We start from the raw sequence: 17,493 nt of genomic DNA on the forward strand, positions 1-17,493 counted from the left end.
ACCACGATGGTAATTTACCACCGAATTTTCATTTCTTTCACTTGGAAAACGGTCTAAAAGCTCCATATTTTGCTCTACCCGTGCAAGCACACATTTCTTCCCATGAGACATGATTAAGTCATAAAAGGTCGAACGGCAAGCGTGGGAAAAATTTGATTAAGGAAATGAAATTTGATTTTCTCGTCTATTGTTGTTGTCGAGTTCGTTTACGTCAGCTGGAAAGCTGTAGTTGTTAGAAATTTCTAGAGATGGGTCAATACCAATATCGGTACCGAAATTTGACTAAACCGATATATCGGTATCAGTTTAAACTGGTTTCGGCCCTTCTCTAGAATTTTGTTCTAAAATCGTGAAATAGCAATAATTCGCAAAATTGGTAAGAAGCAAGTGGATGTTGCTGTTCAAAAGTATTTGGAGCTGCAAACATCAAAACTCGGTGTTTAAATAATGTACGATACTACGCTATAAAATAATAGCTGTGTTCAAGTGATATTTTTCATTATTTAGCTTATAAACGATCAACATAATTTAATTTTTCAATTACGGCGTAATTTACCATTTTCCAAAATTACCGTAATTTTCGAACCCTAGGAACCACCGGCGCTTTTCTTTAATTAATCAGTGGCGGAAACGGATTGATTTTGGAAATCTTGCAAGTCTTAAGCGGAGGGGAAAACTGGTTTGGGAAGGCAGAACAGGTACTTGTTCCAGGACCACCTCCTTTCATAGGAAAAATTTCAGAAATTTGATAAAATTATTTGAAAACTTTTATTTATAAAAAAATACGCTAGTCACAAAGAGGCGACATTATGACTTTGAACACCTCGAGTATCTAAATGTTAATTTTTTCCCTCGTTTTGAAAAGAAAAAAAAACCTGAACGCGAACAGTATCTTGTAACGTTAACGAATATTCACTATTTACATATTAACGCGCGACCGCACTTTCACTCGCGCTTTTTTCGAAACTAGCCAAATTTTTGCATAAATTAATATAAAAACACTTTAGGTTTGTCTCTGAAAAAATGTTCATATCTCTCAAATTCGTAGGAAGTCGTGTATCACAGTTATTCGTGCCCGAAAAACAGAAAAAAAAATGGCTGTTAAAATACTTTTGTTAAATTAAATTTTAACAAATTCTCTCGTACGCTGGGGAAAAAATATCAGATTAATTAATAATCAAATTAAAAACGTTTTAAGTACATTTTACACTTAAAATTTCCTTATAGAGTTAGTTTAAAAAAAGAGAAAATAAATTTAAATATTACTTAATAAGCGATACAGTAAATTCTTTGGTTTTATATTTCATATCAATTAAACTTTCGGTTCACGTTTCAAAAAAAAATTAAAAACTGCTTTGAAAAATGTTACGGAGAGTTATTAAGAATTGAACCTATTTGTATTTGTTCATGACCCACGAAAGGAATGATCATTTATTTAACACTCTTCAAACTCTAAAATTAATTAATTAATTACTTAAAAAAAAAAGTGGTCAAGAAATAAAAATTGCATACTTTTTGTTACCGGTAGAGTGATTTCTACATTCGGATTTATTTCTTTTATGCATAGGCACATTTTTTTAAAACCCTTTTTGCTCCTTTTATAGTTTATTACTTTAATAAAATTCAAAAGTTGCCACGCACGCATTTCGAATAATGTTTGGCACTTTTAAAATTAAAATTATCTTCTTTAAAAACCGGTTGTTAATTTCTATAAAATGTTCATCGTATATCAGCAAAGCGAAGTCTCTTCGCCTTCCAGGGTAGATGCTACCGATTCTAATTTGGCCGATAAGTGCATTTTGACGCAATAGGGGTCTTGTTCCAGCGCTTCCAGTAACTGACAAAGAAATTACGGACAAAATCAGAAATCAAGAACATGTGTTAATCAGTGGTGTGCGAGTCCGATCATAAAAAAAAATTCATATCGAGCCGAGTATCAATTCTTTTTTTGAATATTTAGATTAGGTAATTTTTTAATTGACTATTTATGGAGTCAAAAAAAATTTACGCCTCGAGCATTAATCGAGTCCCAAATATTTACGCCTCGAGCATTAATCGAGTCCCAAATATTTACGCCTCGAGCATTAATCGAGTCCCAAATATTTACGCCTCGAGCATTAATCGAGTCCCAATTATTTACGCCTCGAGCATTAATCGAGTCCCAATTATTAAGTGTCGAGCATTAATCGAGTCCCAATTATTAAGTGTCGAGCATTAATCGAGTCCCAATTATTAAGTGTCGAGCATTAATCGAGTCCCAAATATTTACGTGTCGAGCATTAATCGAGTCCCAATTATTAAGTGTCGAGCATTAATCGAGTCCCAAATATTTACGTGTCGAGCATTAATCGAGTCCCAATTATTAAGTGTCGAGCATTAATCGAGTCCCAAATATTTACGTGTCGAGCATTAATCGAGTCCCAAATATTTACGTGTCGAGCATTAATCGAGTCCTAAATATTTACGCCTCGAGCATTAATAGAATCCCAAATATTTACGCCTCGAGCATTAATCGAGCTCCAAATATTTACGTGTCGAGCATTAATCGAGTCCCAATTATTAAGTGTCGAGCATTAATCGAGTCCCAAATATTTACGTGTCGAGCATTAATCGAGTCCCAATTATTAAGTGTCGAGCATTAATCGAGTCCCAAATATTTACGTGTCGAGCATTAATCGAGTCCCAAATATTTACGCCTCGAGCATTAATCGAGCTCCAAATATTTACGCCTCGAGCATTAATCGAGTCCCAATAATTTATTTGTCGAGTAAATGTTTCAAAATAAATGCTCATAAGCACATGGTCTGCTAAAGTTACAATTAAGCCTTGGTTTCGAGTATTGAAGAAGTTAAACTACTCTAACCTTTCTCGAGTATATTGAAATACCGAGTATTGAACCGAGTACTCGAACTTAACGAGTACTAGCACACCACTGGACTGTTAATACATTAAAAAAAAATTTGAATGAAAATTTCCTTACTTCGTCGTTATATTTCGCAGCATAAACATACAGTTCCTTGAGTGCACTGAGAGAATCAAATTCTCCACTATGCGCCTACAATCACATACATTTAATATTAGAAAAAAAATAATAATTGATCTATATGAAATTATAGAAATAATATTAAGTTGAAGGAAAATTTAATTTTGAGTAGTTATGTTATTTATGGTATTATTTATCAAAGTGCCCACATAAGATCCTTGTTTTATAGCCAAATACTTTAAAGCAGAGGGCCGGTCACGTGGTTCCCTACAAGTTGACTTTCCTTACGAACTCCAGTTTTGTCTTGGCAAAGCTAGAGGCATTTGTGGGCGGGATTTATACTTGCATGTATAAATCGGGCCCACTAGCCTTTGCCAAGCCAAAATTCGGAGTTCAGGAGGAAAGGCCCCTTGTAGGGGATGCACTGGAGCCGCGCTATGCTTTAAAGCAGAGGGCTGGTCATGTGGTTACCCTACAAGTTGACTTTCGTTTGTAAGTAACGTCAACTTGTAGGGGAAGCACGTGCCCGGGCCTTTGCTTTTCCCAGGTTCAAGCCCCGGCCACACTGATGCTATGTTTAACCGTTACTAATCATGTTTTGCAAGGTTAGGTGTCAGTGTTACTAACAGACAGACATATTAGTGTTATTAACCATCGCAACATGTGCACATTTATGTTTAAAGGAAAAGAGTAGCTAACACGACACCATACCTCAAAAGAAGAGTCTTTTTTCAAAATAAAAAAGTAGAAATATTAAAATTAAAATAAAAATAAACGATCTCTCTATTACAAAATAATTAGCATTTAATTAGTCTTAAAAACAATCAAGGACTACTGTGCCATCCGCCATTGCTTTATCGTAGTCTGCTAGCCAGAACCTCTTACCCCTACGCGATTGGTTGAATTTTAACAGGCTGAGGGAGGTAAAGGGTAAGAGAGAGGGGTTTAGCAGACGACACGAAACCAAAGTCGGCGTAGTCTGCTAGCCAGAACCTCTTACCCCTACGCGATTGGTTGAATTCTAACAGGCTGAGGGAGGTAAAGGGTAAGAGAGAGGGGTTTAGCAGACGACACTAAACCAAAGGCGGCGTCCTCATTTTAAAAACTCATTCTTCTTTTAAGGCATAATGTTGTGTTACTTTTCATTCAATCAATGGATAGATAGTGCCGAGCTCTAAACTTAAAAAAAAAGAAAGCAAATTTACCAGTGACAAAGCTTGCATAGTAGCGCTCATTTCTTGGTCCGTGACGGGTGGTAAATTCGTGATATCATGATAAAATTGTAAAACAGCTTTTCGATAAGAGGGAATGTCTTTAGCAAACAATAATTTATTGGATGGAGAATCCTAAAACAGAACGAATATAAATGACTTAATTGTTTTTGCAGAAATTATCTCTTTTTTAGAAGACTTACTTTTCCTAGTCGGTGTTCCGTCATTGAACAGGCGTCCATCAAAGTTTGGGCCACGACAGACAAGCAGGAATCAACGATGGGTGTCTTTTGAATGTCCAAAATGAAATCGGGGTTTTTGATGAAATTAACCCAAAATCGTAATGGAAGGCTGTTGCTTTTCCAGGCGTGGACGACTTCGGGGTCTGTTATGTTATGTTTTAAAGCAGCGTCATCAAGCAAATCAAAAACCCATTTGATGGCAGGAGGGAGCATTTCATTGGCTGTTAAGATTGTCTGCAGGAAATCATCTACGAATTTCTGGACTGTTCCCTGCATTAAATAAATCGCGTCCATTTCTCAGATATTTCATAAATAATTAAGAAAAAACACTTTTAAAATAAGTAAAAAAAGGGATATTAGATGTTTAATGAGGGATAAGCAGCTCGAGCCTTTTGACGTACATTCCGACGCGCCGGCGGTAAAAGGTTATTTCGGAGCCTCCGAGATGATTTAGGCCCGAGCGTGTCGATTATTATGTAGGGAAATATCCATTTTCATAGAGGAAATATTTTCACACAATATGTGTACCAGATGGCGCTTTTATTACCGTTGCGAAGCGCAGGGTTCGTACGAAATTTTTACATTGAAAATCCCTGACTTTTCCAGGTTATGCCTGACCAAATTTTGTCAATATCCCTGACCATTTTAAGGTGTTTATCAGAGCCCACTTCATCACACCTGTCTCATATTTAGCATATTGCTCGAAGCATGGTTTGATATAACAAACGAAATCCCTGACATATCCCTGACTTTTTTAGGAAATATTTTTAAATCCCTGACTTTTTCCCCTATTTTCCATATCCCTGACTTATCCAGGTTTTCCGAACGAACCCTGGAAGGGGGTCTTCCATAGCTAAATTGTCGTTGATATTTTAGGGGCCAATTATAAAACGTTTATGAAAGAGAAAGGTTTCGCCCTTAAATTAACGTAATTGTTTTAGCGGGTATTTACTTTTTATTGAATCTTTTGGTTAGATTGTGTGGACAACAAAATTAATTAATTATGAGATTTTAACATTGTTGTTTTTTTAGTAAAACAAAACTTCTTGAAGTTGCTAATCCACAGTTTTATTATACTATAGGAGGAATTTTTTGACCCCTTCATAACCTTTAATTTTTTTAACATTAACTTTTTTATCCTTTACTTCTTTGGCATGATTGTTTAATAAAGGTCTTCGAAAATTTTCTAAAACATTTTTTTACTAACCGCGACCTCGGCTTCACCGCTATACGTCTATGCCTTGCCCTAATATAGTAGCAGTCGACGGGGTCACGAGGCTGAACTTATTTTTATTTTACGATACTAAAAGCGCCCCCAAGTGAGAAAACACGGCGAACTAAATTAGTTAAAAAAATATTCTCGTTTTGAGATAGGCACGGGCCTAGATCATATCGGAGGCTATGGTTATTTTAACAGGAGTCTAAAACACGGGCGTCTTGTTTTTCCCCTTTCAAGGACAAATTGAGGTTGTATTGCGAGTATTGCTCCGCCATTTTTTTGCGTCCCACCCGACCTAAGCCATTCCACAGTTAGATTTCGCATCCCCCCCAATCACTATTCGCAGAGCGCTACCGATAACGCTTCCGTAATTTCCCTCTCCCTTGAAACATCTAACATCCCTGTTACCACCCATAAAGGACTTTCGTGTACTAATTAGTTTAATCAGAATTAATTAAGTATTCATACCTTTGTTGATAGTAGACGAGTTAGGAAAATTTCGGGAATAGACTTGTGATTATTGTCTTTGCTGAACTGATCGTCGAGGCTTTTGACTAGATGCCAATATCGAATTCCTTGTTCCATCTCGTAGGCACTAACAATTGGGCTAGCCGAGTTCAGGGAGGTGTTTCCCGTACCTGGTGGGCAGTGTAACAAAGAGCCTATAAGAGATACGGAGATCCAGCCCTTACTCAAAAAAACAACACGATCCGTGGTGGCAAATAAAGAAAACCTCGTCGACTTACAATTTGAACTAAAGCTGTCATTCTGTTTCGTCACCAAGCCCATAATGGCCGTATCTTTCACTCCGTAATGTTTCAGAGTGTTTATACGTCTCCAACCGTTTTGGACTTTTGTCGTTAAGTCTTCATCCGCTAAAGTTAAGTGGCCACCTCGGCCATGCCGCCATTCTGAAGGTACAGACAGAACTACTCGAATTAAGGTAACGGGTTTTTTTGCAAAAGCGAGTTTATAATTTACTTTCAATCGTACGTGTTTTAATTCAACTATAAATTTTACTAGCGACATATTTTTAATTAATTTTGTATAAGCTGAATTCGTGAAGAGTTAATTATTTGCAGGTTTATCCAGTGTTTCAAAAATCAAAAGTTATATTTTCCACTTTTTACCGTTATTTTACCACAGGGTTCGAAAAAAACCGGGTCATTAGATTTTATTAAAAAAACCAGCCCACCGGGTTTTATTTAAAAAAACCCAGCCCACCGGGTTTTATTTAAAAAAAAAACCAGCCCACCGGGTTTTATTTAAAAAAAAACCAGCCCACCGGGTTTTATTTAAAAAAAAACCAGCCCACCGGGTTTTATTTAAAAAAAAAACCAGCCCACCGGGATTTATTTAAAAAAAAAACCAGCCCACCGGGTTTTATTTAAAAAAAACCCAGCCCACCGGGTTTTATTAAAAAAAAACCCAGCCCACCGGGTTTTATTAAAAAAAAACCCAGCCCACCGGGTTTTATTTAAAAAAAACCCAGCCCACCGGGTTTTATTTAAAAAAACCCAGCCCACCGGGTTTTATTTAAAAAAAACCCAGCCCACCGGGTTTTATTTAAAAAAAACCCAGCCCACCGGGTTTTATTTAAAAAAACCCAGCCCACCGGGTTTTATTTAAAAAAAACCCAGCCCATCGGGTTTTATTTAAAAAAAACCCAGCCCACCGGGTTTTATTAAAAAAACCAGCCCACGGGTTTTATTAAAAAAACCAGCCCACGGGTTTTATTAAAAAAACCAGCCCACCGGATTTTATTAAAAAAACCAGCCCACCGGATTTTATTAAAAAAACCAGCCCACCGGATTTTATTAAAAAAACCAGCCCACCGGATTTTATTAAAAAAACCAGCCCACCGGATTTTATTGAAAAAAAACAGCCCACCGGATTTTATTGAAAAAAAAAACAGCCCACCGGATTTTATTGAAAAAAAAACAGCCCACCGGGTTTTATTTTAAAAAAACTAGCCCACCGGGTTTTATTTTAAAAAAACCAGCCCACCGCGTTTTCTTAAAAAAAAACCAGCCCACCGCGTTTTCTTAAAAAAAAACAACCCTGATCACCGGATTTTATTGGGTTTTTTATATTTAGCACCATTTTTTACTATTATTCATCACAAAGTTCGAAAAAAACCGGTTTTATTAAAAAAAAATCCAGCCCACTGGGTTTTATTAACAAATAAAAAAGAACCAGCCCACCGCGTTTTCTTCAAAAAAATAAAACCCCTGATCACCGGGTTTTATTGGTTTTTATTATAATTAGCAGTTCCGTGTATTATAGAAATTGTCATTCAAGAATCAAAAGTCACTGCTTAGTAAAAAAAAGTCTTAAAATGTCACGTAAAAAATATATTGAAAAATTCTTTTGAAGTTGAAACTATAAATATCTTAAAACTATCTTCAAAATTAAATTACTCTAGCATTCGAATTCATAAAAATTCAAGATCTTAGTGATGGGTTTTATTAAGTGGGTTTTTTTGTGGGTAAAACATGGAAAGACCCGTGGGTTTTTTTTTAGTTCGAACCCTGATTTATACAACATTCGAAAACAGCGGAATATTTGGAACACTGGCTTTACCCTCAAACCTAAATAGACTTATTTGACAGTATGGCGCGACTTTAAACATGTAGAAGCGGCCAAGCCCGCGTTTATACTTGATACGAAAATATAAACAAGACTTACCTAAATCAACATCGTGAACGGAGGGACGTAAGGAGAACGGAGTGTTTTTGTATAAGGCATCTAAAATTTTGCTTTTCACTTGCGTGATCGTATCACAGTCGTTCATTTTGCAAAGTACTTTCTCATCGAGATCATCTTAGACCACTTGCACCGTCTGCAATTAATTGCCAAGATTTAACTTAGAAACTTTACAAACCAAAATAACATGAGAAGCTTCGTTTGAAAAACCTCTGATTTATATAACAAAAGATAGAATTAATTTCTGTGAATTCAAAAATATCAAGCTTTTAATTCTCCAATTTCTGGTTATTTGGCAATATGCATTTCAAAATGCTTGATATGAAATTATTTGAAATCCACTTTTTATGAAGGGCTAAAACGTTTCCCGTAGTCTGACGTCACAGATATATTTTTCACGTGAGATGGTGCCACTCTCTCTGCTATCAGACCCAGAGTTTAGACAGGGGAGAAGCCTGGACAAAGCTCGAGACGCGTATAGGATTCCCGCGCTTTTTTTCCCCTCACGTCATAGTGACGTCACAAAACGGGCGAACAAGCTCGACAAGACTAAATTATTGATATATCGAAACTGCATAAGTTTTCGTGATTTTTCAATGGATTTTAAAAATAGAAACGGGCTGACGTCTCAGATATATTTTTCACGTGAGATGGTGCCACTCTCTCTGCTATATCAGACCCAGAGTTTAGACTGGCGAGAAGCTCGAGACGCCGCGTATAGGATTCCCGAGCTTTTTTTCCTCACGTCATAGTGACGTCATCAAACAGGCAAACAAGCTCGACAAGACTAAATTATTAATATATCGAAACTGATCGAGTTTTCGTGATTTTTCAATGGATTTTAAAAATAGAAACTTTAATAATTCAATTATATTAAAAACTTGATATTTTGAAAGTAGAGACTCGAAAGTGTAACGTACGTAATACCACTTTCGTGCAAAAATATGATATGTAATTGTTAAATTCGCATTCCCCTTTAATAAATGAAATATTGAACTTACAACAATGGAATAATCAATTTGTTCTCGCAAAAGGTGATTTTCAGCTAAGGAATATTTGGCGTAGTGAGTAACAGCGTCAACGGGCCCTTTCTCAACTTGATGTTTAATGGCACTAAATAACAGGAACAGGGAACTACCAGCGTGTTCCTTCGTTAAAACAAGTTTATGTAATCATTAGTATCGAATTTATCAACTTCTAATTAAACTCATGTACACTTACTTTTAAGTAATCGTACATACAAAGGGCCATCCAATTGGATAACATCTTCTCCACAACAGATTCCGCTCTAATTAAATATGATCCATTAAACAAATGCAATACGTATTAATTGAAATTAATTAACTTAAAAAGTTGTAGTAGCGTTTTAATTGGAGTATTTATTTATTATTCATAAGGGTTAACGGAATTAATCTCGGCTGTGGTTTAGTTTAAACAAATACCACCAGATGCATGCTCCCATAATCGAGGGGTGGAGTTGACTAAGCTTAGCAAGGGCTACACGCACAAACGGCGAACTTGCTATACTCAGGGTTCATACAACTTTTGGAAAACAAATTTCCCTGAGATTTCCAGGTTTTTCCCGTATATGGACTATCCTATGAATCAAATGTTAATGAAGGAGGGGGAGATAGGACTATGACATACAAGAAGGACATCCCCGTATCTCTAATATAATCAGAGTTATGAGCCTCCAAAGTATAGTGTTATGTTAAACCTATGGAGGGTATGTTTATGAACATTTTGCTTAATTACTCGGCCACTGTTTGACGCAAATTTCCCTGATTTTTACTAAAAATTCAAAATTTCCCTGATTTTTACTAAAAATTCGAAATTTCCCTGATTTTTACTAAAAATTCGAAATTTCCCTGATTTTTACTAAAAATTCGAAATTTCCATGATTTTTACTAAAAATTCGAAATTTCCCTGAGGTTTTTGTCAACTAGTTATTTCCCTGATTTTTTCAGGTTTTCCAGGTTTGTATGAACCCTGTATACTTCTTTCAAAGCTACTGCACTCGCAAGCCTCCGAAGGTGCCTTTCAAAGCACAATAGAAGTTACTCAAAACAATACGCTTTTTTAGATTTTAATCGACTTACACGCTACTATCACTTCAAAATTCATTTAAACTATGTAATTACCTTCGTAACATAAGTTGAGGATGTTTAGTGCACACGGACTTTTCAACTAACTGAAGTAACAACGTTTTAAGAACACTGAAAAACAATCAATTATCAATTTAGACAGGTATATTTTAATTAAACTAAAGATTAAGTTATCAAACTTACTCCGTGGCGTATTCCATCCTTTCGGTAAAAACGATCATAAGTAGTGAAGCGACATTGACTTTGTCTCTCATATTAAACGATTTCTGGTTCTCTAAAACATCAATGAATGTTAATAGAAAGCCTTTATTGTGTAGAAGCTGCTCAAAGTGATTCATGGCGATTTCGTAGTTGCTGTACATTCCATTGGTTCGAATCTAAATTGCGAAATTCCCATTTAAATTAATTAAAGACCCATTAAAATTGATTTAATTTTCTTGATTAATTACTTTGGAATCTTGCAACAGAGGATGATCATAGACTCCAGGGAAAAAAACTTTCATAACGTAAGTTCTATGGTCAAGCGTAGGAATGCCAGTTGTTTCAATGTCGTTCGTTAAGTCAGTCATGTCAGTTTGAAGTTCGGCAAAAGCTAAAATGGTTTGGTTTTTTTTTAGAATATATTCGTAAATATATGTCATAAGTTTATAAGATATGTTCTTTCCATAAGTATGACACTACCTATACTTCGTAATGCTAGAGACTTAATTTAGAGCTAGTTCGAGAACGAATCGAGAATTGACTACACTAGGTTTTGCAGTCCATCTTTCTATAGGGAGCTAACAGTTCTGGCCCTGAAACGTCACACCCTTCTATGTCTTACTGGAGTTTCATCCCCCTAACGGTTGGAAACAGTATTCTACGCGCAAAAATGCCAACCAGAGGGGGGCTGCGTGACGTCAGACTATCTCTTCTCCGTAGCCAGTTGTTACTTGTTAGCTCCATATTTAGTTTGTACTAAGCCTTTGACAGCACCTCAAAAGGGTCGCATTACCCTGAATCTATGGCCTACGTCACTTCATGACAAGCTCCAGTTTGTAACCAGTGACAAACATATGGTGAACATATTTTATGAACTTATGCTAATACTAAAATGCCAGAAACACGAGAATTGACTACACTAGTCGGTTAATTTTGCAGTCCATCTTCCAATTTAGTCTGCATTACTAAGCCTTTGACAGTGCCTCACCAGGCGTCGCTTTACCCTGAATCTATGACCTACGTCACTTCATGACAAGCTCTCAGTAAACAGTGACAAACTTATGGAACATATCTTATGAACTTATGCTAATATTAAAACGCAAGCGCGGTCGAAAGTATTATCAATACTAGGAAATCAATATATAAATGCAGTTCCGAACAAAATATCTATACTTATAAAGAGTATGACAGGCTTGCGGTATTACAAAAACATTTGTAAGTAGTACTCACCTTGCTTGCACTCTGAGCGTACGCTATTTTCCAGTGTGTCCATTTGAAGTTGGATTCTCTTATATTCTCTTTCGGCTTGCGAACTCTTTTGCCTCAAAAAAGCCAGAATGACGAGCGTCACGAGTATAAGCAATGAACCGGCCACCGCGATACCAGCGATCGCCGATGGAGGAAACTCTAATGTTTTAACCACTTCATACTGAAGATAACCAATTTCAAAACGCATATTACTGCCAATACGAATCTAAAATAATGCCATACAAATGAAAATTAGGGAAAGTCAAACATTAGAAGAGTGGATAGAATTAGAAGGTGGCGGCAGTTTTGTAAATTTTATCTGTAATACGTCACAGGAACGTGGCCAAGAAGTTTAATTCATTAAATTGATAAATTGATTATAAGATTTTTTAATGAAACAAAGCTTTTCAAATAAAATATAAAAAAAATAAAATGTCCGGTTTTGAGAAAGAATGATCCATTTTAAAAGTTGACTTTAAAGCAAATGTCGGCTCCCATGGCACCAGCGTGGGAAATAAGGCGGTGGCACAGGGCAAATGACCAGTTTAAATATTGCCTGGACCAGTTTATAAATTAAATCGAAGGGGGGTCAGTGGTCCACGGGACCACTAATAAAATTCAAGGGTAACCAGAGTCCAGACATTATCTCAACTATTTTAATTATCCACTTCAAAAGTTTAGCAGACGACGCGCCCTGGTCAATGGTCATGGACCAGTTTATTTATTCTAGACCAGGGGGGGGGTGGCTGGCCCAATGTCCAGTTAAAAATATCCTTATGGCACCCATAACCTTCCGGCTAATCTTCTACACACAAATTTTACCTTGCTAAAGGCAGAAGCCAATCAGAACTCGTTAATGTCGAGGGCGGAGTTAAAACTAGCCTTTGATAAAAGGGCAAGTCAAGTCCACCCCTCGATTATGGGAGCATCTACTGGCCCTGAAAGTTTAGCAAAGGCCAATTTCATTTTAGCTTAACCCTCAAGGACGAGTTGCGATATGCTTCTGCCTTTGGCACGGTAAATTTTATGTGTAGAAGATCAGCCAGAGTGTTAGGGATACCCCAGGAGCCGAGATTTGCTTTAATTATTACAGGGACCAAGAATAGAGGGGATTCTGTACTGAGTATTTGGATCTTGGCAACATATGTCCTGTTACGTATTTTAAAAATACTTCGCCAGCCCTCCACTATTAGAATGTGGCAAAACAGTTACCGTAACTAGTGGCAATCCATTCTCAGTACGTCTTCCAAGCTCGTCAGTTCCTTTAGGTTGAACTTCAGGTGGCAAACAAACAAGTTGGGTCATAGCCAAAGACGTTAAATTGCAAGGACGGGTTCCGATTGTCACGTTTACTTCGTGTTCGGTGCTAGCCAGCAACAAATTTTCTCCCTCAATCACCAGAGACTCCCCTTTGTAAAGTTTAATATTATCGCTATCAAATTCGAAGAAACGAGGGTCTTGAACGTAGATAAGTTCCGAATGAACCGATGGGAAACTGTCCCGCAGTTCCTTAACAGTGTGAACTTCATCCATAATGAAACCGATTTGAAATTTCCACCGATTGGCGGCGTCCGATGGGTTACCCATGTGCAATAAGTTATTTAAGCTTTTGAAACTTATCGAAGGTGCCGGGCAAGTCATGGTACTCGAGCTTTGGACGTGGCAAATCTGTTTGGACAAGTGGCAAAACGTAAGAGTTGAAACTAAATATAAGTTTTCAATGATTTAAATGAAATTAAGCCCCTTTAAAAAGAAAGCAAAATGATTCCTGGATGACAGTTTTCCTACTGCCAATTAAAGCAGGGAATATTATAAATGGTGCCTTATTGCGGGGTGAACTACAGTGTTGTAAGAGTCCCGTTTTTTTCGGTTTCGAGCAGAGTCAGATTATAAGAAACATTTCATATCGAGTTTGGAGCTGAGTATTAAAAATTCTTTCGATTATCGAGTATTTAGATTAGGTTATAAGCCTTAGATTCGAGTATTTGTGGTGTATTTAAGAAGTTGAAAAGCTACTCTAACCTTTCTCCAGTATTTCAATACGTTCTTATCAAGTACTCGGCTCGATACTCCGAACTTGAGGAGTACTCGGCTCGATACTCCGAACTTAAGGAGTACTCGGCTCGATACTCCGAACTTAACGAGTACTCGGCTCGATACTCCGAACTTAACGAGTACTCGGCTCGATACTCCGAACTTAACGAGTACTCGGCTCGATACTCCGAACTTAACGAGTACTCAGCTCGATCCTCCGAACTTAGCGAGTACTCGGCTCGATACTCCGAACTTAACGAGTACTAACACACCACTGGTGAACTAGAATTCTACACCGCGAACCTAGTCTTCAACAGTGGTAGAAAGGGGACCGAACGGAGTTTTAATTGACTAATTCTTGCCACGCGGGTTACTGTTTTTATACTGAGCCACTATTGCGCACCCTCTCCCAATTTTGCGGAAGTCAAAAACATCATCGCGCTTCGATCAAATCAAATTCCCCGCCCTAAAATTTTCACTTTTATATACTTACACTTTCGTTAAGTATCGTGTTGTTATAAAAGACAGCCATCCTCGGTTGCTGGACAGAAGAAAAGTTGGTTCCCGAGACAGTCATGAGCCTCCCTCCACTTAAAAAACTCTTTAATGGTGCAATCTTTTGTATCGTGGGATCGTCAGTGTACGTAAACGGTTGCTTAATACTCAGGGTGGAATTATCGATGCGTAAATACAAATTAGAAATGCTGTACGTAGTCGAATTTGCAGCGCTCGTTCGACAACTAATTTGGCTGCTACTAGCCAATGTCCTAAAAAAAAAACAAGGGTCCAAGAGGACCATTACAATTTTTCCGCCACATCTTGTATAAATTAAACACAGATTATGAGTCCTATCTCCTATTATAATAAAGCAATAAATATGAAATAAAATTAAAATTTAGCTTATCTCGCTGGATTAATTAATGTAGAAATCGCATTAAGAAGAGTAGCTCCACAGTCAATAATTCACATCGAAAACAGACTTACAGGAGCGAGAAAACGCAGAGCGCAGAGAAAGTGAGATTGAGTCTCATCAGAAGTAATATAAGAAACCTCCCTACGGGAGGTTCTTATATTACTTTTGAAATAATTCAGGCCCATTTAGTAATTGTTTATAATGGCCCCTTCACACCCAGATAAGGAAAGGGATTATCGTCCACGCAATTTCATCTGAAATGTTCTACATTTATAATATTGTGAGCCTTTATGAAATGGTGTTACAGAAAATGATTTAGTAGCATAATGAACCTCGGTGTTGTTATTGATCAAAACACGGTATAAATAGATTAAAATTTGACCGAAACACGGTGTAAACATAAACAGTAGGCCTGTGCGGGTAGTGATTTTTGGGTTTCGGGTCGGGTACGGGTAGTTGAAAAAACTTCCAATCGGGTATCGGGTCGGGTAGCCGGATTTCTAACGGGTACTCGAATAATTAGGCCTAGCTAAACTACCATTAGTCGGGTGCTTTTCGGGTAGCAAAAAATCATATCGGTTACTTATCGGGTTGAAATACCTTTTTTTTGTGGAAAAAATAAGTGTCATGAAAGACTTAGATACCATTATGGCGAAAAGTACAAAAATAAGACGCTAAAGCTATTAGCGAGGATTGAAATAATGAATAATACTGAGCATTGTGGAAAAGTTTACTCAAACTTAAGTTCTTCTAAGTTCAAGAAACTTTGCCAAACCAATACCCGATTGTCCTAAGCCTTGTCACGGGTAATGAGCGGGAAAATTTAAATATTCGAATAATTTCGGGTACCGGGTACTCGCACAGGCCTAGTAAACAGTGATTAAAATTTAATCAAAACACGGTGTAAACGGATTCAAAGCAAGGCATAAACTGAATAAAATGTGATCAAAACACGGTATAAACTGATTACAATTTGATCAAAACACGGTGTAAGCAGTGATTAAAATTTGGTGAAATTTCATCCAAACACTGCGTAAACAGTGGGTACCTAACATTAGACCTTAAAATAACCGCCTCGTTTAGAAGATATCGAAATAATTGATTAAAAAATTATACTTTCCCTAATTACGATTAAAATCCAATTAATTGGCCCTAAAATTGAAGAGAGCAGCCGCGCCATTTTTTTAAAGTCACGTGAAAAACTCGCACACACGCCGTTATTGGCCAAATGGCAAGCGAATAGGAAAGTTAGATTTCTCTACTGCAGACGACGGTATTTATTAATATATTGAAGGTTGACTTTTATCACCCGGGTGGTATGATATGCTTATGGTTAGACATATCACTAGATATCTAGAAATTCAACACCCTAAGAGAAGCCAAAATGGTGGGGTATTAAGCAAAGAGCATTTCCCAGAAGTCTTAGAAGTAGAGCACCCCATCCGAGGGGTCCGACATTCCCAAAAAGGGTACGGGATTTCGTGATTTTGCCAATGATTTCGAGAAAGATGTCACGATTTCACAAAGATTTCGGGATTTCACCAAAAATTTCGGTATTGCTTTTTTGATTTCGCCAAAGATTTCGGAATTTCTTCTTTGATTTCGCGATTTCGCCAAAGATTTTCTCTTTGATTTCAGGATTTCACTAAAATAAATTTCTTCTTTGATTTCGCGATTTTGCCAATGATTTCAAGATTTCTTCGTTGATTTCCTGATTTCACCAAAGATTTCGTGATTTCTTCTTGATTTCACCATTTCGCCAAAGATTTCGTAATTTCATCTTTGATTTCGTGATTTCTTCAAAGATTTCGTGATTTTGAGTGAAAGGTTTCGTGATTTTGAGTGAAAGATTTCGTGATTTTTTGTGAAAGATTTCGTGATTTTTTTTTTTGAAAGAAGCGTACGGGATTTCGTGTAAATGTCGGACCCTTCGGCCCCATCCCATGCCCGAAATCCAGAATTACAATTGGAGCGAAATCACATTCGACTGAACTAAAAAATTGAAGGTTCGAATCAACCGAAACCTTAAGCGGTCTACGAAAAGTGCTAGCGGCTCTTACAGCAAAGCGCGGGTCCAGCGGGTCCCCTACAAGTTGACTTTCCTTACGAACTCCAGTTTTGGCTTGGCGAAGGCAAAAATAAATAGGGGAAAGGGTCGGACTCTCTCCTTCGTCTGTGACATGCATTTGGAGGGGTGAATGCATACTCGCGAAATCTGTTTCATCCCCCTCGCCTATTCACCACGTACCTAAGATAATTTGTGATATTGCGCGTGAAGAAATAGTGCAGTTTTATTTTACATTGGCTGCTTTTGACTGATTCTAACCGTGGCCACTGTAGTTTATCGCCACAATTTAATTTCATGATGTACACGATTGCATTAATTTAGTTTGCTAATATTGATGTTATTTACTAATATTAAAACGTTTTAGCTTATAATGATAACCCAGGGCCTAAGTTAAAATGAAATTCTAAACGATTTTAACGATGTGTTTTTTGCCCACTAGCCTGACACTTTTTGCGAGTTCGCATCTTCGCTTTGCTTGTTTGCAAGATCGCGCTACTGTTCACAATGGGTTTTCGCTACTTTGCGTCCTCACCTCGCGAAGATACAAATTTCTTGCAACTAAG

At 37.2% G+C, this 17,493-nt stretch overlaps 1 protein-coding gene across 1 annotated transcript; it reads right to left on the minus strand.

Moving 5' to 3' along the window:
* Positions 1-744: 744 nt before the first annotated feature.
* On the minus strand, positions 745-14,980 carry LOC149621214 (plexin-B-like). Its single transcript, XM_089854726.1, is given in 16 exon segments — positions 745-1,837; positions 2,981-3,055; positions 4,189-4,329; positions 4,398-4,706; positions 6,124-6,317; positions 6,402-6,566; positions 8,344-8,497; positions 9,363-9,509; positions 9,583-9,649; positions 10,503-10,577; positions 10,650-10,843; positions 10,916-11,058; positions 11,898-12,141; positions 13,128-13,583; positions 14,443-14,716; positions 14,934-14,980. Coding segments are annotated over 16 exon segments (2,793 nt in total). The 3' UTR covers positions 745-1,729.
* Positions 14,981-17,493: the final 2,513 nt, after the last annotated feature.

This window comes from Phalangium opilio, unplaced genomic scaffold (genome assembly GCF_054372755.1).
Source record: "Phalangium opilio isolate 3A_F unplaced genomic scaffold, DU_Popi_V2 ptg000209l_1, whole genome shotgun sequence".
Classification (NCBI taxonomy): Eukaryota; Metazoa; Arthropoda; class Arachnida; order Opiliones; family Phalangiidae; genus Phalangium; species Phalangium opilio.